This window comes from Engraulis encrasicolus, chromosome 1 (assembly GCF_034702125.1).
Source record: "Engraulis encrasicolus isolate BLACKSEA-1 chromosome 1, IST_EnEncr_1.0, whole genome shotgun sequence".
Taxonomy (NCBI): Eukaryota; Metazoa; Chordata; class Actinopteri; order Clupeiformes; family Engraulidae; genus Engraulis; species Engraulis encrasicolus.
In genome coordinates, this window is record NC_085857.1 from 51,380,735 (window position 1) to 51,403,133 (window position 22,399).

Here is a 22,399-nt window from a genome sequence, read left to right on the forward strand (position 1 = left end):
CTAACCATGGTTTTACCACGGTTTATAATTACTCATTAAATTACACTTAGTTTCCGCTTCTTTTAACCAACGCACATATTGGTGACAGTCCTTGGAGCAATGTGGGTTTAGGTGCCTCGCTCAAGGGCACTTCAGTCATGGATGGAGGTGTAGGGAGAGGTAGGCCTAAGGGTGGGATTGAACTCAACCTACAACTCTGTGATCTTCAGTCCAACTCCCTAACCATTACACCACGACTGCAAGTTTTCATGTTTTGTGGGTGACCATGCAACCCACAATCAACCATAATTTTTTAGCATGATTTGTTACTATGGTTAAACCTAGGTTAACAAGTTAATGTTCACCAGCCGTGGGCGGTATACAGCCTGGCCAGCATTTACAAATCAATTTTTTCAAAGAGTTTTCTCCACCACCATATCCACACCACCATGACTTCTCGAGAGACACTTGCTATGGGTAATCAGGGCACATTAGACACTCCAATCTGCCAGGCCCCACTATCACTGCACAGGGCTGAGCTGATACCAACCAGCCTGCCCAGATGCCACATTCCATGGGCACTAAGCATCAGTAGGCACCCCGACAGTACCAGGCGCATGCAGCTGGGGTTTGCAGCTGCATGTGTAACACCCAGCTGCCGCTGACAGCTGAGGGCCAGTGATTACAACCACCCGCGGTCTCAATTAACAATCGATGCACCCAACCGGTGGGATTAAACCCCGTCGGCCGGTTCCAATTAACAATCAATGAGCCCCGCGGCCGGGATGAGCACCATCCGCGGGTTCCAATTAACAATCAATGAGCCCCGCGCCCGGGTTGGTGCAACATCCAATCAGCATGCAGCTCTGTACTGCACAGGTGCAGTTTGTTATTGAAGCTGAAGTGTAAAAGTGTACATGCTGCCCAATATTCGCCATATTTTTGGCGTTTTTCCGTGGAACAAGTCGACTAATTTCTGCATAATGTCACAAAATCCTCGGAAAAGAATATGCAACACGGCTGAGGCGAGCGATGAAAACCAACAGTATCCAGTGACGGGGACGAAACAGACGATGAATGGGAACCTGACAGAGAAAACAGCGACCTAACAGACACAACGCTTTTGAATTCATCCCTGGACGAAGACGAAGACTCTGCGTAAGTACCATGGACAGCGCTTCTGTGTACAATGTGTTTTTTTTTGTCAGACCGGGCCAAGAGCTGTTCGGTCGGGGTAACATGTTTTGAAAGTCTCTGTGCATTGTTTTCTTGGACAGAAATGAATACATACCCCCAGCGAAGAAGATGGGGGGCAGAGGGGTAGGCCGTCCGCGCGGTAGGCCTTCTGGACGTGGCAGAGGTAGAGAAAGAAAGGGTAGAGACAGAGGTGGAGGCAGAGGACGAGGAGTCGGCCGCCCGCCAGGAGGAAGGGGGAGAGACTTGCCGCAAACTGAAGATGGACGTGGATGGCAGGACACAGAGGTACAAGATATAATTCCACAACAACCAGTGTTTAGACCAACTTGTACTCCTGGTCCGCAAGTTATAACAGGGGGAAATTATTCCATATTGGATCTCTTTCGCCTATTCATATCCGATGCAGTTTTACAAAAGGTCCTCAGTAACACAAACAAATTTGTGAGACGGAGGCATGCACATCTTTGGGAAGAACTGACCATGGCAGACATGTTCAGCTATCTATCTCTGATCATTTACATGGGTCTTGTTTATGACCCAGCTCTTACAGACTACTGGCGAAGGGCAGAATTGTATAATAGCTTTCCGTGGGCTGTGTCAACCATGTCTGGCCGTAAATTCTGAGTTTTTCCGCCTTCAGAAGATTAAACCCCTGTACACTGATATCCGGCAAAGCTGCATTTCCAACTTCCAGCCAGGCCAGAACATTGCCATTGACGAACGAATGGTCGCCTCCCGTGCCAGGATAGGAATCCGGCAATGCTGCAAAGATAAGCCATCGAAATGGGGGTACAAATTGTTTGTGCTAGCAGACTCAGAATCTGGGTACACCTAGGAATTCATTGTTTATGAGGGGAAAAAACAAAGCAGGGTCTGGAAAAGTGCTCATCTTTGATGTGGTGATGGAGTTAGTGTCTTCCCCAGTTTTGGGGACTTGCTACAAGCTATTTGTGAACAATTTTTATTCAAGCCCAATGCTGTTCCAGCAACTGCTGGATGAGAACAAGATATGGGCATGCGGTACCATTCGCAAACACAGGATTGGGTTCCCAAAAGACACATCAGATGCCATTAACAATCGCCACCCAAGGGGTAAGATATGTTGGATACGGGAGGGAAGTCTGCAGTTCGTACAATGGAAAAACACTCGTCTAGTTCGGATGTGTTCCAGCATTCATCAAGCCCACAGCGAAGGCACCACGATACAGTGCAGGGTGAAGACAGATGGCATATGGAATGTGGAATAATTGCTGGAACCTCCTGCAGTACAAGACTACAATAATAATAAAAATGTCGTTGACTGGTCTGACAGTTTGATCGGTTACTACCAAGTTCTTCACAAGACGAGGAGGTGGTACAGATCTTTCTTTTACCATTTTATTGACATTTCCGTAGTGAACGCATTCATCCTCCACAAATACATGATGGAAAGCAGGGGTGGAAAGCCCTTATGTCAGAAAGCCTTCCGTGAGAAGCTAATTCTGTGGGTGGAGATCTGTCCTGTCAGAGAGGTTACGGCTGTAGTCGCTGCACGCAAGTTCATCTCAGAGGTGTTTGCAAGGCATGGGGCTCCCACGCACCTGGTTTCCGACAGGGGTGTTCAGTTTGTCAGCAATTTTTTTGAGGCTGTCGTCTCTGCGCTAGGCTCTGACCACAGACTGACCACGGTATACCACCCACAGTCTAATCAGACAGAGCGGGTAAACCGTACAATCAAAACGGCAATCCGGGCATATGTGGGGCAGAAACACAGGGAATGGGACCTACACTTACCTCTGATCTCTTTCGCGTTACGAACCGCTCCACACCAAAGCACTGGAGAGACCCCAGCGTACCTCTTGTATGGCAGGGACGTGAATACGCCCCTTGACTTGTGGATGTCCCCCAACCCAGGCTGCATAGCTGATTCAGTAGACGACTACAAGGCCGAGCTCTCTTTGGAGTTGCAAGAGGCGTACGAGCATGTGAGACATTCTTTAGCCAACAAAGGCCCCTACAGGATTGCTGAAGTGATGTCAGACCTGGACTACAAACTCACAAGAGTAGCTGATGGGGCTGAGGCTGGAGTTCACCATGTCTGCAACCTGCTCCCTTTTTTGCTCAGGATGGAGAGGATGAGACTTTAGCTAGCACACCACACCAATTGGGGGAAACGGAGGAACAAGAGAGAGATGGCACTGTGGACGAAGAGGAGTATGGATTTGACATGTTTGGGGAAACGGAACCTCATGCCGAACTCCTGGAAGTGACACCATCGACTTCATCTGAAGGGCCTGTAGTCCCGCCCACCATGGCCTCCTCCCCCCCTTGTGCTAATGGCCAGAGCCCATTTCCACAGCCAGTTCAGACCCCCCCTTGCGCTAATGGCCAGAGCCCATATCCACAGCCAGTTCAGACATACACGTACTTCCTTCGACCAAGGCCTATGGGCACATCATGCCACACACATATACAGCCACCCTTTGGGGAACCACACTCATACCCTTTCATACCTCCCACACTCATGGCCCCAATACATTTACTTGCACCTCCTTTCACACCTTCACTTCACTCTCAAGGGGATGTGCCCCAGTCCTCCACACACCCTGCTCAGGCGCCAGAACACATGTACACCCACGAGTTAGCCCACACGATACCTCCTAACACTGGGTCACCTTCTTACTTTCTCCATCCTGGGGAAACTCAGGGTTACGAGTGTGTTGGATGTAGGAAGGTTTAGGTGTTTTAACCAGGTGCCAGGCTTGAACATAGGTCAGGTTTTTGTTTTGTCCTATGGGTGTTTTGGTCCTCTGGAATTACTGTTGTGCTGATGTTTTTCACTTTTGGCTATGTTCTACTTTTACATTCCACAAGAATGCTGGTTCAAAAATGTTGATGTAATGGAATGGGGGGGGGGGGGGGGGCTGTCAAGTTTTTCAGTGTATGAACTCATGGAGCAGACGACTTACTTGGTCATGTATAAAATGTCTTTTAATGTTATTTTCCCTCTGGGTTTTTCTTGTATTAGCATACTTGTTATCGTGTGTACACGCCCTTAACTTTCCTTTTCATTGTGGTCTGAGGACAGCCCTCATCTTAACCCATTGATGCCTGATGTTGCATTTCGAAACATTGGCCCTGGCGCCTGGAGCTGCATTACGCAACATTCAGGCTCATGAGATTTGAGACAACTTTATTAAAAATCTCTGTTTGTTTGAGATGAACGAACACATTCTACTGAAAGATGAGGGTCTTAGCGTTTAAATGCAACTAGTGCATATTTTTATGTGCTTCAGAAGCTGAGATATTTAGGTTTTTATAGGCTGAGGGCAGCTTTCCTTAAAAAGGGCTCAGGCATTCAGCACCCTTTTTTGCAGGTGCCTTAGGCATCAATGGGTTAAGTGGGGGGGTATGTAATGATCGCCCTACAGGGATGACGTCACGGGCGCTCCCTCTCGAACCTTGGCCTTCTCTCTGTACACTGTTTGCGGGATGGACGTGTCGTTGGAATAGCCGTACTGTTAAACACAACTTTGTGTATGTTTGTTTACTTTACGAACAGTCAGCGTTCGTTCTATGTAGTATGATAGTATCCTGCACGCAATAAATACAGAAGACAGTAACTTTACAACGTGTACAGTACAACGAAAGGATCCTTGGCCAGATCCTTTACAGTAGTCTCCGGGCTGTGGTCATTTCTAATAAAGTAGGCCTAATAAAAAATGGCATACTCTACCTTTAAGTGTTAGAAATAGGCAGCATCAGATGTTAATGGACATGAAAATCAAGTGTAAAACACAAGGGTTAATCCCCAATATCCTCACTTCCTCAGCCTGCTTGTTGCCTCGTGCTTCATGTGACGACCCACCTCCCTGGAGAAAACAATTACAATCGCAACAACTTTTAGAGGACTTCTCCCTGTTCAACATCCCGATTGCAAATGAGAAGATGACCTTTTGCGAGATATTGAATTAAACTTCTGTCATCAATGTGACGTCTTGTGACATCATCACGAGGCCAGAAGAACTTGGGGAGGACAGGAGTCAGGATATTGGAAAGAACTCAATTTTTACGCATGGCATGCCACTCACATGCCACAAGAGGGCACTAATCATGCTTATTTGCTTTGTTGTGTGTGTGTGTGAGAGAGAGAGAGAGAGAGAGAGAGAGAGAGAGAGAGAGAGAGAGAGAGAGAGAGAGAGAGAGAGAGAGAGAGAGAGAGAGAGAGAGAGAGAGAGTGTGTGTGTGTGTGTGTGTGTGTGTGTGTGTGTGTGTGTGTGTGTGTGTGTGTGTGTGTGTGTGTGTGTGTGTGTGTGTGTGTGTGTGAGTGAGTGTGTATGTGTGTGTGAGAGTGAGTTTTTATGTGTGAGTGAGTGAGTGAGTGAGTGTGTGTGTGTGTGTGTGTGTGTGTGTGTGTGTGTGTGTGTGTGTGTGTGTGTGTGTGTGTGTGTGTGTGTGTGTGTGTGTGTGTGTGTGTGTGTGTGTGTGTGTGTGTGTGTGTGAATTGCGCCTCAGATCACTCAGTAAAGAGTCAAGACACCATAGACATACACGCAATATGTATGTACACATAAAAGGATGAATCAAAACCCTGCACATCAACCAATCATACCGTCTGCATTGCCTCACCCATGAATTACTGCTGCTGAGAGCACTGTCCAAGAGCCAAGACAGCCCTACCAAAAAACAAATCTCATTTTGGGTGAATATTTTTACACATGTTCTCATGTTGTGTTAAAGTTGGACACCCCCCTCCCACACACACACACACACACACACACACACACCAGCTATCACCTTGCCTTACTTCTCCTGCAGTTGTCAGATAGCCATAAATCTGATAACACAAAGGCCACACACGCATGCACTTGCACACACGCACGCACTATGCGGAAGCCAAACAAAACAAAAAACACGCAACAGGAAGTCAGCTAGTAGAGTCCTCATGACAGAAATATAGTCATGCCAATGACTATATTACAGCTCACTATAGAGGCTTGCTCAGTAGGAAAAATGAAAATATTTTCGTTCAACATAGTAGTAGTATTAGTGTTTCTCAACGGGGCGTTAGACGGCCCTTGGGAGGCATTGAGAGGGATACAGCTGCTCAGTTGCAAGTGAGGTTAGGCTATTATAGCAGGCATTACTCTATTTTATGTTTTCTGTACTAGTGGGGGGCATTGGCAAGCTTATGATGAGGTCTAAGGGGCGTTTGGATTGTTATGATGAGGTCAAGGGGGTATTTGTTCAAAAAATAATCACTGACAAAGAGAGTATCTTGGGACCAAAAACATATAATCTAGAACATATTAATCGACTCTCTGTCGTGTGGCATTAAGTGGAAGTGTGAAATAAACAGCAATTTTAACCGTTTGGTTGATATGAACTCTGATGCCGTTGCTGTTCTTCGCTTCGTTGCTATGGACTTAAAGGGCATCTCTATGCCTCGCTTGGTTGCTATAGACTCACAGGCCTTTCCTATGCTATGTTTTTTTTTTTTTTACCTTTGCTACGACCCCACACCCCCTACCCCAACACACATACACTCACGCATACACGCACGCACACACAACCACTTTGCCACTCACAAAAACCACAAATGCAGACACACATGCACATGCACACACAGGCCAGCCGACGGGGGGATGAGGGGAGCCCACAACTGGGTCCTCATGAAGTTGTGATTAATTGTTCTATTTTATTTCAAAATACAACCCATTGATGCCTGATGTTGCGTTGCGCAACATTGGCCCTGGCGCCTGGAGCTGCATTACGCAACATTCAGGCTCATGAGATTTTAGACAACTTTATTAAAAATCTCTGTTTGTTTGAGATGAATGAACACATTCTAATGAAAGATGAGGGTCTTAGTGTTTAAATGCAACTTAGTGCATATTTTTATGTGCTTCAGAAGCTGAGATATTTAGGTTTTTATAGGCTGAGGGCAGCTTTTCTTAAAAAGGGCTCAGGCATTCAGCACCCTTTTTTGCAGGTGCCTTAGGCGTCAATGGGTTAAGGGAGGAAGAATGTGCTATATTTGCAATGCCGGAGTGGCCATTATAACTAAACTATCGGGACATATCCCGGCCCAAATTTTGGTGTGGTCTGGTTGGACCATGGGGTAATATTTCTAAATTCAGTTTTGTCACTTAGGTTATTCTGAATGTAATGATAACCTGTAGTCTGCATAACTAGCCTATTCACTATTACAGCGCAGCCACCAGCAGAGCCACAGCAGATTATTACAATCTAGGCGCCAAAGAGTCCCTGGGGAGGCGCGGCGAAACACGCAAAGAAAGGTGCACTACATGTAAATCTGCATGTAATAATAGCCAAATTAAATGCATCCCTTTCTGCTGCCTCTACCACAACAGAAGTAAGCAAAAATGACGAGTCAGAAACGTAGGAACAGGACATTTAGGAGACCAGAATTTATTCCACGTTGTTCCATTGGTGACACATACTTTGGTAGTAGTTGCGGATCAGCTTTGTTTGGAATACTCATAGCAGCTAGTTTTGTTTTTTATTTGTTTGATTTGAAATTCTGAACATGCCCACAAGTGTAGGAAAGTAGGAAAGAGGAAGGACAGATCTGTCATTGCAAAAGCCTGGGTGACACAAACACAGAATCATTGCGTAAAAGGGAACACACAATTTGCCCTGCTGACAGCACTCTTCCCACGACTACTCTTGTCAGTATGACAAACGCTTAACGAGAGAGAGAGAGAGAGAGAGAGAGAGAGAGAGAGAGAGAGAGAGAGAGTATATGAAAAGTAGAAGGAGTAAAAAGAAAGGCTGATCAAACAGGGAAGGTTTAGGACCAACAGAAGACTTTCATATAGCCGGGCAAATGCTTGAAAATGAGGACTGCTGCCATTGCCTCCCTGCTACTGATCCTGGGTAACATATACATTTAGTATACCGATGTACAGACGTGCTTGTAGCATTTTTGCGGTTTTGGTTCCATAGCAGAACTGGTGTACCATATCATGGTGTGGTCATGTCAGAGAGCATTTGTTGTGGTGGGCTTGCTTGTTGCAAAAAAGTGTCTTCTTCAGTGTAAGCCTAGCCTGGTGCTGACCATCGTATAGTGCTTCAATTTCATTTTGTATTCATGGCATTGAAGTATTATGGGATGGTCCGTACCAGGCTAGTGTAAGCCACCACAATAAAGACGTTTGTTTTTAATTTAACTTCACTTTGTGCATTTGAGGAATCCTTGACAAAACTTACACAGCAGTAATCACAGAAGATTAGTAAGTGACTAAATCCCTTGCTCCAAAGAGGACCTGCTTTAGTAAAGTCACGTAGCACTCCAAACTACCAAATTGATTATTGCTGCAGTTGTATAGTGTGGATATGCTATGGCCTAATGATTAGGGTGTAGGTCTTGGAATTGGTCTTGCCAATGGCTTAAAGGGGAATTCTGGCCATTTCAGCAAGATATCTTATCTGATTCTGGCCAAGGGATAATGACTAAAGGTGACCCCGCGAGAAATGTTGTTTAATTGCGCTGTTTTCAATGAAAGCGGGAAGCAGCGGGCAAACATTTCACCTTGAATCTTTAAGCGTGGATCAAAATGTTTCAGAGTGAATTGGCTTGCTGTTTGGCCACATACAACGAACTCCAATGGCTTATTTTAGCATTAGCTAGTACAGACATGATACATTTGGAGATTTCAGAAAAGGTGCACATACCGCTCCCAACTTCCGTCTCCCACATTTTTTCCCCAGACATTTTTAAATCATGTTGCCCTTTGGAACTTTAACCTCCCCCATTGCAAAATTTCTATTCTCGCATTGACCAGTGTTGCTACACATGTTGTAACCTCTATGACAGACATCGCTAAACATATCACACAATGTGTGATAAGTTTAGCGATGTCTGTCATAGAGGTTATAACATGTGTAGCAGCAAACCAGGCCTGTCAAACTACCACACATACAGTATCTTGTGGGCTACTCTCAAACTTACCGAAAATATAGTTCTCTAAATTTACATGATGGTATTACATAAACTTACAGTCAAACTCGTTTTCCCACAGCTGCTGAGGCCACTTGTGAAATACAAGTTAAGAGCTTTTTGGGTGGTGGATTACTCGTAAAATGCAAATTTGATGACAAATACAAAAATCACATAAAGTACTTCTGCAAGGCTGAAGACAAGACCACCTGTCCCTTCGAAAGATATGGTAAGGCAGTGGATGAACGATATACAGAGAGGAATGTCAGAGATGATGGCTACTACATTGTGGTGATCAAGCAACTGACACTCAGTGACGCTACAAATTATGGATGTGCTGTTGAAAATGAAGAGGATGCTTACATTAAAGTGACCATTACCATAAAAGAAGGTAAGTGGACGAGACTCCTCTGATTGATTTGGTTAAAGGAAAGTATACCTGTCTGTGATGTCTTATGGCAGTGCTTCTCAAACCTTCATTGCCATTCCACCTTCAGAAGGAAGGGTATTGTGCGTGGATACTGTATATTGGGGGTAGAATTAGTTATGTCATGAACTATAAGCAGATGAAGAAGGCATTAATGCCTTTGTCTTAGGCTATTTGAGCACCTCGTTTGTCGCATAATCCCAAAATTGAAGGCAGAAAGCAAGAAAAGGAGTCACACAAAGGAGCTGACTGCAAACTAGGAAAACTATTAACAAAATCAGAAAAAGTAAGAAACTGATTGAATTGGGAAAGATTTTGGTCTAGCATATTATCAGTTTTCCATCTGGGATAATCCTCCAATCATAAAGTAGAACAAAGAGAGAGAAGCAAGAGAGAAAGCAAGAAAAACAAAACCTTGTATTTTTTAAAGGGGTATGCCACTATTTTGGGGCTTAATAATATGAAAATCGTTGGCTGGGGTTTATAAAGGTGGTAAAGTGTCTTATTTTTCATGTTAAGCGTTGTCTTGCTTTAAGACAAATTAAAAGAGGGAATATGTCGCTAAGCTAGTGAAAGTCAATGGATCCGTGTAGCATGCTAAAATGCTACAAGGATCCATTGACTTTAACTAGCTTAGCGACATGCTCCCTCTTTTTACTTGTCTTAAAGCAAGAGAATGGCTTCTTAGAAAAATAAGACACTTTACCACCTTTATAAACCCTGGCCAACGATTTTAACTGTATTAAGCCCCAAAATAGTGGCATACCCCTTTAACTGTCAGAACTACTGGCATGCTGATACGGTGCAATAGAAGCTGTCATAACAATAGCTAAAAAAAGGCACCAATATCTATTCACACTGTGCCACCACCTCACTCATTAATATACTCCTGCCACTGTCTGCCTATGACAGGTGAATGCTGCCAAGGGCCTCTGACCATACCAGCAGCTGTGGGGCAGCCTGTAGACATCCCATGCAAGTACCCAAGAGAATCGAGAGACAACGGCAAGGTTTTCTGTACACAGGACATTATTAGTGTCACCTGTTACGGCCTGTCTGAGTCTCGGACGAGGTTCTCAATGACGGATGACAATCACAGACTGACTTTCATGGTGCACATAAACAATGTGACCAGTAGGGACCTTCAGAAGACGGTGTTCTGGTGTGGCGTCAGGACAGGAGGCAACACTGGTAGTGTGGCACTCCTCACAGAAGTCCACCTTAAAGAGCAAGGTGAGTGTGGCATGGTCCACCAATCCCCGATACTGTTTTTACTACTACTTCTACTACTGCAGTCCTACTACCACAAGCATTACTACTCGTTTTACAATTAATGCTGGAATGTTTCCTACTACTACTGCTGCTATACTATTCTTAATACTGTTTCCCACCCTTACCATCCTCCATGGCTGAAGTGATCGAGGTACCCATCCCCACTCTGCTCCAGAGACTGTAACCTATAACCAATAATATCTGTAAATCACTTTGGATAATGCCAATGCTAAGTGTAAGTTTAAGTGTAAGAGAAAGTGTCAGGGGTGGAGTGGGAGGACTTTTCCCACCAGGACAATTTTCCCCTCGGCGCAACCCCCCCCCCCCCAAAAAAAACAAAAACAAAAAAAAAACTGAGCCCAGGCAAAAATCTCAGCTAAACAACTTTTATTTATAAAAACAAATGTAACTAATGAATCTATGAAATAAAACAACTATAGCAACAGAACTATGCCAAAAAAATACATATTGTGGGCCCTTACAGCTTTCTTTGAGTACAATGGTGACCAATGCAGAGTGCAATGTATTACTCGAAAAAACCAACAACAATGCGAACATGTGGACATTAGTATCAACCTGAAGTGGAGAATTGTAGCCATTTTGACAGTTTGTAGGCCTATTGAAATATCGTTTAGGATCGATAAGATGAGCACGGCCACAAAGTTTTGAGTGTGGGGATTTTTTAGAAATCTACATTGTGCAATAATCCCACCATGCAGCAAATAAGCCAAACCTAGGCTACTTCAAAGCACAACCATAAGTCAACAAAATTCAAGTGTGCTACTGTTTTGGCTGTTGCTGCTAAACCTTTCCTTGTGCTGTTGCTGCTGCCTCTACTGCTTCCGCTGCTTTGAATCTGACAATGTCCCATCATCATTATTATTGGCAGACACAGACACATCGTCCCCATCTCCACCAGGTAAGACAACTCCTAACAAGTACACACACCCACATGTTACATGTGTTTTTATTATAACTGTATGCAATCATTTGGAAAAATATATATTTCTCAAAGTTAACTTCAGTGGTTACAGCTGGATGTTCTGAAGAGGACACTTCATTAAATGCTTTTACATTATTCTAGCAGTTGGAGTTTTGAAAAACAGTAAACACTGAAGATAAGTTTGACTAATTCACTTGAGTCAATAAGCATCCCTGAGGGACCACCAATTTGTTTGGTGTTATAGTTTTAGTTTTTTTAAGACGTCATTGTCTGCAAGGCTGAAGTGTGTTGTGTGCAGTTGTAAGACTATTGCTGGACATGCATGCACTCGTGTGTGTGTGTGTGTGTGTGTGTGTGTGTGTGTGTGTGTGTGTGTGTGTGTGTGTGTGTGTGTGTGTGTGTGTGTGTGTGTGTGTGTGTGTGTGTGTGCGTGTGCGTGTGCGTGTGCATGCATGCGTCTTGTCAGAGCTGCCGTTGATAATGGGAGTGTGCCTTACCCTGTTTGTGTTGCTGGTGGCAATTGCTGTCTTCCTATTTGCCAAACGCCAGCATAGAAGAACATCAAGTAAGACATGCACACACGTACCTACAAATCTACACACACACACACACACACACACACACACACACACACACACACACACACACACACACACACACACACACACACACACACACACACACACACACACACACACACACACACACACACACACACACACACACACACACACACACTTAACTGTATTCATGTTCACCTTCACCTTCATATCTTCAATCAAAATTATTATGCAAATTAGATTTTTCACTGATATTCATAATAGTTAATATAAACGATAGTAATAAAAAAGCACACAAAAAACAATAGGATATGTACAGCTCCAGGCCTTTTTATTAGAATACCATGAAAAAGTTGATTTATTTCCATAATTCCATCAATAATGTTAAACTGTCATGGATTGTAGATTCATGGCCCAGTTTTTTAACTATTCCAATCATTAAATTGTTTATTTTTACACATTTTGGTCTTCCAGCTCAAAAAAACCATGAATTGGGGAATTCACATCATTAGAATATTGTAATAAAATCACAATTTTCTTCATCAAAATTTGTTTCACATCAGTGCACATCAAATCAGTTGAACTTTGGTACTTTCTACACAACATGCAATGTTCAATACTTGGTTAGGACTCTCTCTGTCTTAATATTATTAATAATAACGGCCATGAAGCGTTTAACATTGAAGTCAATGGCAGAAACAGTGCATGGGAGTAATGGAAGGCCAGATATCCTTGATGCTTTGCCGTCAGCTGTTTTTGTATAGCTGACCTGGTGTCCCACACTTTCCTCTTCAATATACCCGAAGATTTCCATGCCACGTTTTGGTGTTAACTCACCAGTTTAATTCTAACTCAACAGAAATTAAACCCCATTCATTTTCAATGGGGATTCATTTCTGGTTATTTAGAATTAAACTGGTGAGTTAGCGCCAAAACGTGGCATGGAAATCTACAAGGTATATTGAAGAGTGAAGTGTGGGGTACCAGGTCAACAAACAAGAACAGCTGACAGCAAAGCATCAAGGATATCTGGGCTTCCATAACTGCAATGCACTGTTTTTCCATTGACTTCAATGTTAAACGCATCATGGCCATTATGAAGACAGAGGATGTCCTAACAAGTATTGACCATTGCATGTTATGTAGAAAGTACCAAATTTCAACTGATATAATGTGACCCGCATTTTGATGAAGAAAAATGTGATTTTATAACAATATTCTAATAATGCGAATTCCCCAATTCATGGGTTTTTTGAGCTGGAAGGCCAACGTATATAAAAAGAAAAAAAATAATGTTTGCAATAGTTAAAAAACTGGGCCATGAATCTACAATCCATGACAGTTTAACATTATTGATGGAATTATGGAAATAAATCAACTTTTTCATGGTATTCTAATAAAAAGGCCTGGAGCTGTATATATCCCCGGTTCTCCGAGGGAGTGAAAGAAACGATTCTCTATAGGAAGTGTCCTCGCAGAGCATATTCCATCGAAATACTTTTGCAATCCCTGCCGAAGGCCAAAGGCTGCCCTTTCCAGCTGTGCTCAGGAGCTATATAAGGCAGAGCGCACCTGCGCACATCCTCTTCCACTAAAGTCCATGAGCTTTCTGAACGAGAAGGGGGAGGCAGAGAGTAGTTTCTCTCACTCCCTCGGACAACCGGAGATACAGTATCCTATTGTTCTCCATCTGTCGTTCGTTCAACGACTCTCTATGATAGTTACAGTCATTCCCGGATCATAAACACAGATTAAGGGTTTACTGACCGGAGGACAGTCCCACGGAGAGAAAAGCCCAGAAATAGTGGAGCCCCACAGGGCACAGCCAGCGTCCTGTTGGTCTTACAGCAGACACCTTGGGGAAGCGGGGTCCTGCTGCCCCCTCACCTTGGCGTCCGCTTCAGCCTTGAACGGGCCATACCCAAAGTGCCCACAGCTCACAATGTGGGCGAAAAGTTCACCACAGGCCTGGGAAAGCAGGTCTCTCTTCAAGGGTAGCTCCCAAGGCTCGCCTGCCAGCAAGTTTGAAATTTCAGGTCGTCCACCCCAGCGGGGAGTAACCAACAGCAGAGACAGGCAGCTTGTGCAGAACCGCCATTAAGAGGGCCACCGGGGGAAAGGCGTCCAGCCTCCCTTCAGGCCAGGAGTGTGCAAGGGCATAAGTGCCCATGGCAGCGTCACATGGGTCTTTGGAGAAAAATAGTCCACAATGGGTGTTTTCTTCAGACGCAAATAGGTCCACGTCGGCCTTGCCAAAGCTGTCCCACTCAAGACACACTGTCAGGAGTACTAGGTAGTTAACGTGACACGCGGCAAACTTGGGAGACCAGGTACCGCTGACACCACGGCCATCAAGCAACGCCCCCCACCCAATGAGGGACGTGTCTGTACGGAGAACTTTGTGAGAGGATACCGTCCCCAGTGATAGGTCATAGGCCATAGGGCATCAACAGGTTTTAACAGGTTTTAAATCTCTTTTTACATGTAAACAGAAGGCCAAAACCAATGCGTTTTCAAAAATAGCAGGCTATGTGGAAACAGATTTTAAGGCACCTGCAAAAAACCTCCTCCTGAAATCCTAAGCCTTTTTGGGAAAAGGTGCCCTCAGCCTATAAAACCATAAATATCTCAGCCTCTGAAGCACATAAAAACATGAAATAAGCATTTAAAAGACACAACCCTCATCTTGCATTAGAAAATGTTCATTCAGCCCCAACACACCAATATTTTTAATTATAAAATCAAAAGTCAAGAGCCTGAATTCAGCGTCTATGTCGTTCCAGGCGCCCACAGTACAGTAGGTCAATGCAGCTTATATGCAGCATCAGGCTGCATGGGTTAAGAAAGAGCCTCTAGAGCCCCCGTTGAGAACCACTAGGATAGGGAAATGTGAATTTCAGTTACTTAAAATCACACCACTTTTAAAACCACCTGTAGCCGTTTCAGGGGAAGTGATACCTACACAAAAAATAGCAGTAGTCTCACTGTGTGTCATGTTGTCTCATGTTAGGGCACGCTGCGGGGTCATACAGCCCTGCCTCAAAGACATCTGCAAACAAGATTAAGCCTGCAGACCGACCTGTGGTAATGCATCATTCATTCGCATCACTTCTTTGTCATTTATCGTTGTGTGATTATTTGTTGAGCATTTTGATTTGATGTAGACAACTGTGAAATTATATCGATACTGTAAATGCAAATTCTCACCATGTCATGTTTATTAGCCATTTGCATACACACATTAGCACAGAAGTTATTTCCAAAATGTGCACAGACTAAGTGTAGCACCACATAACAATAGCAAGGTAAATTACACATGCATGCACACACACACCCACCCACGCACGCACGCACGCACGCACACACACACACACACCCACACACACACCAGTCTCCTGTAAACAGCGGGCCTGAGCCAGGGGGGTGGGGGAGGGAAGGACAAATACATGATAATGTACATTAATTATAGTGTAAATGATGCATTATAATTATAATTATATATATATATATAATTTAATTATATAATTATAATTATAATTATAGTGTAAATGATATATATTTAATTGTAATTGATGTTGTCCTACATCAGGCCTCTGGCGAGGGGGAGTATGAGGAGATCAAGGACACCGCCCGACCTCCTCAGCCGTCGACGCCGCACACCGTGACCTTCACAGATGACCCCGCTGACCTCCAAAACGATTTCAGGGAGCCTGATAACCTCTGCGCAGATGGCCCCGCCTACGCCGCCGTGCAATTCGTCAAGAATCCTGCAGGACAAGAACGAACCAATGAGAGCTCTTCTGCCGAGCTGCAGGGGGAGGAGCAAGCGTGTGAATATGCCTCTGTCAAATACATTGAAGCCGAGTGACAATGACAACCACAATGCACTGAGACACACACACACAAATACACAAATTATGACCAGGGCAAGGGGACTGAAATTATATACCACCATTCAAAATGTCACACACAATTATTCTCTCTCTCTCTCAGCACCTGTGTTTTCAAGAAGACTTGGATCCTCACAGCGCTTCCGTTCTCCTTTTACCTGAGCCATAAAGTTATATATTCATTGGCTCACATTCCCTGGGGTGAGGGAAGCATTTTTGATGGCTCGGTCTGCCGGAGAAGAAATTTCCATAAAGTGTCGAGGATGGAATAGGTGGGACCAGACTAGTAAAATGGTCAGTGTCAGCTAAGTACAATGTAAAGTAAAATTGACTTTGAAACGAAGTCCTCCATTTCAGAAACTCAACTGGAGATTTTTTGTTTGTTGTTGTTAATTTTGTTATTATTACATTTTAGTGTAATTGTTATTTGCCTACACAGTGAAGTGTGTGTGTGTGTGTGTGTGTGTGTGTGTGTGTGTGTGTGTGTGTGTGTGTTCATGATTTATTTTGTTAGCCCGCAAGGGTGACAACCACTTAACAGCTTCTTGGCTGCAAATGAAGAGTTGCTTTTCTGCACACACAAGGCCTGTACATAAATAAACAAAGGAATTACAATATAAAAGTATAATTGGCTTGCAGATGTTATTTAGATGTTGTCATTTTGCCATGGCGTAAATAAATTAACCACTTTTGTCTTTTGTTATTGTGATGGCGCCATCTTTTACCTCACCTGTGTAAATTTTCAAGTTTTCTATTTAAGTTGTATACTGTCTATTTTCATGTGCCAAGAGTTGTTACTTTTGTGTCTGCATCGTCAACTGAGGCATTGGGTTGACTTTGTTACTTTTTCACAGTAGCATTTTTTTTCACTGAGCTTTCAAAAAGTGCTGCGGTAGTCAGAGGCCAACCTAGCACTTCTCCGCCAGTTACACATGCCGAGCGAAGGCAACAGTACGCCTCTCTCTCTCTCTCTCTCTCTCTCTCTCTCTCTCTCTCTCTCTCTCTCTCTCTCTCTCTCTCTCTCTCTCTCTCTCTCTCTCTCTCTCTCTCTAAGCATGTCAGCTATGAGAGGGCAGGTTTCTGTAAGTAGCCTGCCTGTTCACTGTTGAAAAAGCAGAAGTGTGTATCCGGGTTGTATTATTTTCAGATATTGCTATGACAGTTTCCAATATAATGCATTAGTATGCCAATATTTTTGACATTTAAATAACAGAAATATCTTTTTATTTGATTTTATTGCTTTCTTGCTTCTGTTAACTTTTTTGCACACATAGTTCATTACTGGAGGATTATCCAATTTAGAACACTGATGATTGCACTGTAACAAATAGCTGTTTATTTACGGAAATTCTGCAACAGCATTCTACTGTTTTTCGAAAAAACAGACAACTACTGTGAAAATATTACTTTGAGTCACATATTGAGCATAAACAGTAAGTACTGCACAATAGCAGTATTCGCCGTTGTGGAAAAAACTAGGGATGCACCGGATCCTGATTTTTAAGATCCTGTCGGATACCAGATCCACTGAATAAGATCCTGCCGGATCCGGAACCGGATACCGGATCCTACAAAAGGGTTGAAACATATAGTCTACTCGCACACGTGGGCCCTTTTTATTACGTTGGCGCAAACTATTTTTTAGACTCATTGGCTTATTGCCACACTGCCTGCAATAGCTGCTTCCAAAGGGATTTCACTCCATGCAGTGATTGGGGTTGTGAAAGACTGAAAAGCCTAGGCTAGACATGCACCAGACCCTGATTTTTAGGTAACATGCCGGATACCGGATCCACTGCTTAAGATCCTGCCGGACCCGGACCCTGTGAAAAACTCTATTATCCTGACGGATCCGGAACCGGAACCGGATCCGGTGCATCTCTAGAAAATAACAAGTTATTTTAGGCAGCACCATTGAAACCCATTCATCCTCCACTTGTCCGTGATCACCATCAAACTTCAATACCACCTGAAGAACTGAAGTCATTCTGACTGGTTAAAGATTATCTGATACTATCAAGCATGATGAAACAATTTCTAAGGAAACTACAATACTTAAAAAGTGCTTGATGCAGCAAAGTGTGAGTAGCACATGCATTTTGATAGTGATGAAAGTGTGAATGGCTGAAACATTTTAAGAACTTGTAACACTCTTGCAACAAGCAGCCCCATCTAAACCAATCTGCTAATCAGTGCCTGGCCTCACCTGAGTAGGGCTGTTATGCCATTATTCAATTACGGGCGTCACCTGCCAAGGGCCTGATGACTCTGGTCACATGATACTCTTGCACCTGTATATAAATCTGGACTATCAACACTTCAGTTGCTTGCCTGCCTGCTGGCTGGCCTGCATGGCACAGCATAGCACTTGTTTGCCTACAAGCTTGCCTACAAGCTTGCTTACATGCTTGCACGCTTTCCTCTTTGTGAAAGCTTGCTGTATGTGGCATCAGTTGTGGCATTGTTGCATATAATGTGCCTGCTGCAAATTAGGCATTGCTTTGAGAGCTAGCTTGTAGTGCTGCTTGTTTGCTGTGCTACTTGGTGCAAAATAATTTTTAAAAGACTGACCAATGCTATATTAATCATTGGCTCATCAAGAGATACAGTAAAAGCCCACCTTGCACACTATCATTGTAACATAGCACTGCGTACTCTGAAATTGTATTCATGCCCACACTTTCAAAGGACCACCGCAAACCATTTTCTCAATACAGCATTGCGCCATAGTATCATGCTCAAGGCACTCCAGTCATGGTGAACGATGGGAGGGTGGTGTGGTAACATGGCCAGGGTACCACAGTTATGGAGAATGATGGGTGGGGTGGGAAGTTGCCATGGCCATATTCATGAATACAACTATGACCCAGTATTTGCCTGTCATCACACAGTACAATTCAACTTTTTAACTGAAATGTACTGTTATTTTTCTGTAGAGTACTGTTATTTAACAGTTCAATTGCTGCTGAAAAAATGTTATATACTGTGATACATTAAACAGCAATGAGCTGTATTTGATTTTTGGTGTGAAATAACAGTACAATTACAGGTAAATATAATTGCCAGTAACTGCCGTTATTTTGCAGGGAAATTCTCTTAGAGTGTGGCTAGACCCAAAATGTTTCTATTCCAACTCTGCCTGTTTTACTTTTTTATGCTTTTGTTACTGTAACACTTTTTAGATGTTGTTAATACATATTTCCTGATTTGCATTCAGCACACACACACACACACACACACACACACACACACAAATTTGACAAAGTCAAATAAGACAAAGACAGACACCACATTTACCTGCTTCATGCAGTTAATCATGCACCCCAACCCCCCCCCTACCCTCTCACTGTCTATCTGTCTGTGGGCCTATTTCCTGCTTTGTCATGCAGGCTTAATGGTGAGGTGCATCGGCCTCTCTCTCTCTCTCTCTCTCTCTCTCTCTCTCTCTCTCTCTCTCTCTCTCTCTCTCTCTCTCTCTCTCTCTCTCTCTCTCTCTCTCTCTCTGTGTATATACCAGACTGATGAAAAAGGGGAAATGTGCATCACTATCTGCTGAAACATTAAGCGTTTAGCCTCAGTTAAACTGAGTTAATCTTTCAAAACAAAACACAAAAAGAGAAAGGGATCGATCTCACAAAATGAGGAGTACCTGTCTCTGTGTGCTATTCTTCATCTCCGGTAAGGCATATTTAACAGCTGAGTGGTCACACTTTGTAACACGTTTTACATGTCAAAACATGTATGTTGCTGACAGAGGCTTGTCTGTCACCTCCACTATTGCTTAACCTCCTCGACTATTAATTTAGGCCTACTTTATCTGTGGTGGTAAGCTTTCGAAGTGTGTATCTATGTATTTATGGCCATTAGGTTCATCGAAACAATATACTGAAAAAATACTTTTCTTACTATTATTATTATTATTATTAATAGTAGTAGTAGTAGTACTAGTATGGGGACCATCTCTGCCACAGAAAAAATGAGGACATATTTTTGGACGGGGCATCGGTCCTCCCCCGGAAAATTGTGTATTTTCTTAGATGCAATTTCATGCATTTTAATCTATTCAGCATCTGGCTTTATGCTGTGCCCGCGCCAGACAAGTCGGACGGTCCGCCCTAAAGATGGACGTCTGGCCACCCAAAGTAGTAGTGGTATGAAATTTTATAAAAATATTGCTTGAATTATTTGCCTACTGCAACAACAACAAAAAAACAGCAGGTACAGATGCGGCACTAATCTTGGACTTATTACCATGGCAGTCTGAAATGCTAAAAGACTAGCAGAACAGCAGCAATAATTAGCCACTGTCTCCTTGTTTGTGAGAGTTTAACCATCAGGGGCCTACAAAGCTGGTTCAGGATAAGTTAAGGTTAAGTTAAGAGGTAAATCATCTAATACAAGAGCATGATTTACCTCTTAACTTAACCTTAACTTATCCTGAACCAGCTTTGTAGTATAGGCCCCAGGTCTGAGTCTCTCTGTGATAGTGTGGTGCCACAACACTGTCAAAAGAATGGAACCATTGAGCATTGGCCAAGTTGGTATAAACTTTTCATCCGATTAAGTGCATAATGCGATCAGATATGATGAATGTAAACATTCAACCTCTTTGAATATAAGCATCTTAAATATTTTACATGATTATGTTTGTAAAAGAAAACTATTAAAAGAGGAAAGTGCCTGTTTAAACAGTTCATTACATGAACCAAAATGGAAGTTGCTCAATTGTGTAGGTAGCCCCAGTGGAGTAGTGAGGAACTGCAACTCTCTGAAATGTTACCACTTCATTGAGACTCACTCCATAATGTTACTGAAAAGAGCTGGAATCTGAAAGTAACAGCTATAATACTAGATTATATTTTCTCACGGAATATGCTGGAGTATTCTTGTAGCCTGGAAAACCAGCGCCAACTGCTGGACGGCAAAATTCAGTTGCGCTGATTGGTCAGAGCGTTGGCCTATAGGCACAGACACGATTTGAAAGACAACGGGTTGTGCTCATCAACAATGTGCCGTTGTATCCATTAATCGGAGCCAGACTAAATTAGACATCCAATACATTTAGGCTGGTTTATCAGGCTAGTATTCTTGCCCTCCATGTATTCGTTGTTCCTTATGCATGTGTTGCCCTTCATACATGTGTTGCCCCTCATGCATGCTCAGCATGCACGCACGCACGCACACACGCACGCTTTAAGTCCCATGGCTTAAGTTCCATTGAGGTCATTGGCTCATTCCACATTTAGGCGCTTTGGTGGTATCGACATTCTAACTCACCAGACATAAAACCCCATTGAAAATGAATGGGATGTTATGTCTTGTGAATGTCGATAACACCAAAGCACCTTAACGTGAGCTTTGGAAAAGCAAGGAAATCTATGGGTATATTGAAGAGTGAAGTGTGGGTCACCAGACCAAACAAACAAAAATAGCTGAGAGCAAAACATCAAGGATATCTGGGCTTCCATAACTCCCATGTAATGCCCTGCCATTGACTTCGATGTTAAACGCAGCATTCCAGTTACTAAGGCAAAGAGCTTATAATCAAGAATTGAACATTGAAATGTAATTTAGAAGGTACCAAATTCCAACTGTTTTGATGTAAATGGGGAAAAAGAACGAAATTTGGATTACAACACTACAAAACTGTTTTGCGTAACAATTTGGAACAGAGCATTTTAAGTTTTTTATTATTTAAAAATACTGGTATCATTGGAAGGTTCATTCAAAAAGGTTTTAATTGTACCCTAATGGCTGATGACTTGAAAATTATGATGACTGTCATTTATATGTGGGGAAACAGCTAAACATATCATTTGCGCAATAATGTGGAATGCAGTGTATTAATATTTAAAAGAGCAGATCCATGTTATATGTAGGACAGGTACAGGAAAGAAGAGGCCCTAACAAGGCCAGTGTCAAATTTAAGCAGATCTCACAGGAAGTAGTGGTGTCAACAATGATCGATTCGGCGATCCGAATCGATCCGGGGCATGGACGATCCAGATCCAGATCCGGCAAGTTCCAGAATCAATCCGGCAATTTTTTTAAGTTTCAATTACTTCCATGGATATTTCGGGAGCAAATGAATGTTAAATTAAATAAAAACACTTCAAAACATTGCAAGACTGATACAGACTGATACAGAAAACAGCCAATAAATTGTTGCTCAGTATCTGACTACTTGTA

At 43.1% G+C, this 22,399-nt stretch overlaps 1 protein-coding gene across 2 annotated transcripts; it reads left to right on the top strand.

The window, feature by feature from the left end:
• The first annotated feature begins 7,905 nt into the window (after positions 1-7,905).
• Positions 7,906-16,959, top strand: LOC134440509 (uncharacterized). Of its 2 annotated transcripts, XM_063190646.1 has the most exons (7): positions 7,906-8,055; positions 9,201-9,509; positions 10,458-10,778; positions 11,707-11,736; positions 12,227-12,325; positions 15,331-15,404; positions 15,910-16,959. In XM_063190646.1, the coding sequence occupies exons 1-7, from the start codon at positions 8,016-8,018 to the stop codon at positions 16,186-16,188; spliced, it is 1,152 nt and encodes a 383-aa protein (XP_063046716.1). In that variant the 5' UTR covers positions 7,906-8,015; the 3' UTR covers positions 16,189-16,959. The 2 variants fall into 2 exon arrangements, with proteins under 2 accessions (XP_063046716.1, XP_063046789.1); XM_063190719.1 differs by lacking the exon at positions 12,227-12,325.
• Positions 16,960-22,399: the final 5,440 nt, after the last annotated feature.

What these genes read in the sequence shown, in the direction of transcription:
- LOC134440509 (XM_063190646.1), top strand. Translation starts at nt 8,016, where the DNA reads ATGAGGACTGCTGCCATTGCCTCCCTGCTACTGATCCTGG. An exon ending in CTCCCTGCTACTGATCCTGG is followed by an intron (nt 8,056 to 9,200) that starts GTAACATATACA and finishes GTTTTCCCACAG; the next exon opens with CTGCTGAGGCCACTTGTGAA. An exon ending in CCAGCATAGAAGAACATCAA is followed by an intron (nt 12,326 to 15,330) that starts GTAAGACATGCA and finishes GTCTCATGTTAG; the next exon opens with GGCACGCTGCGGGGTCATAC.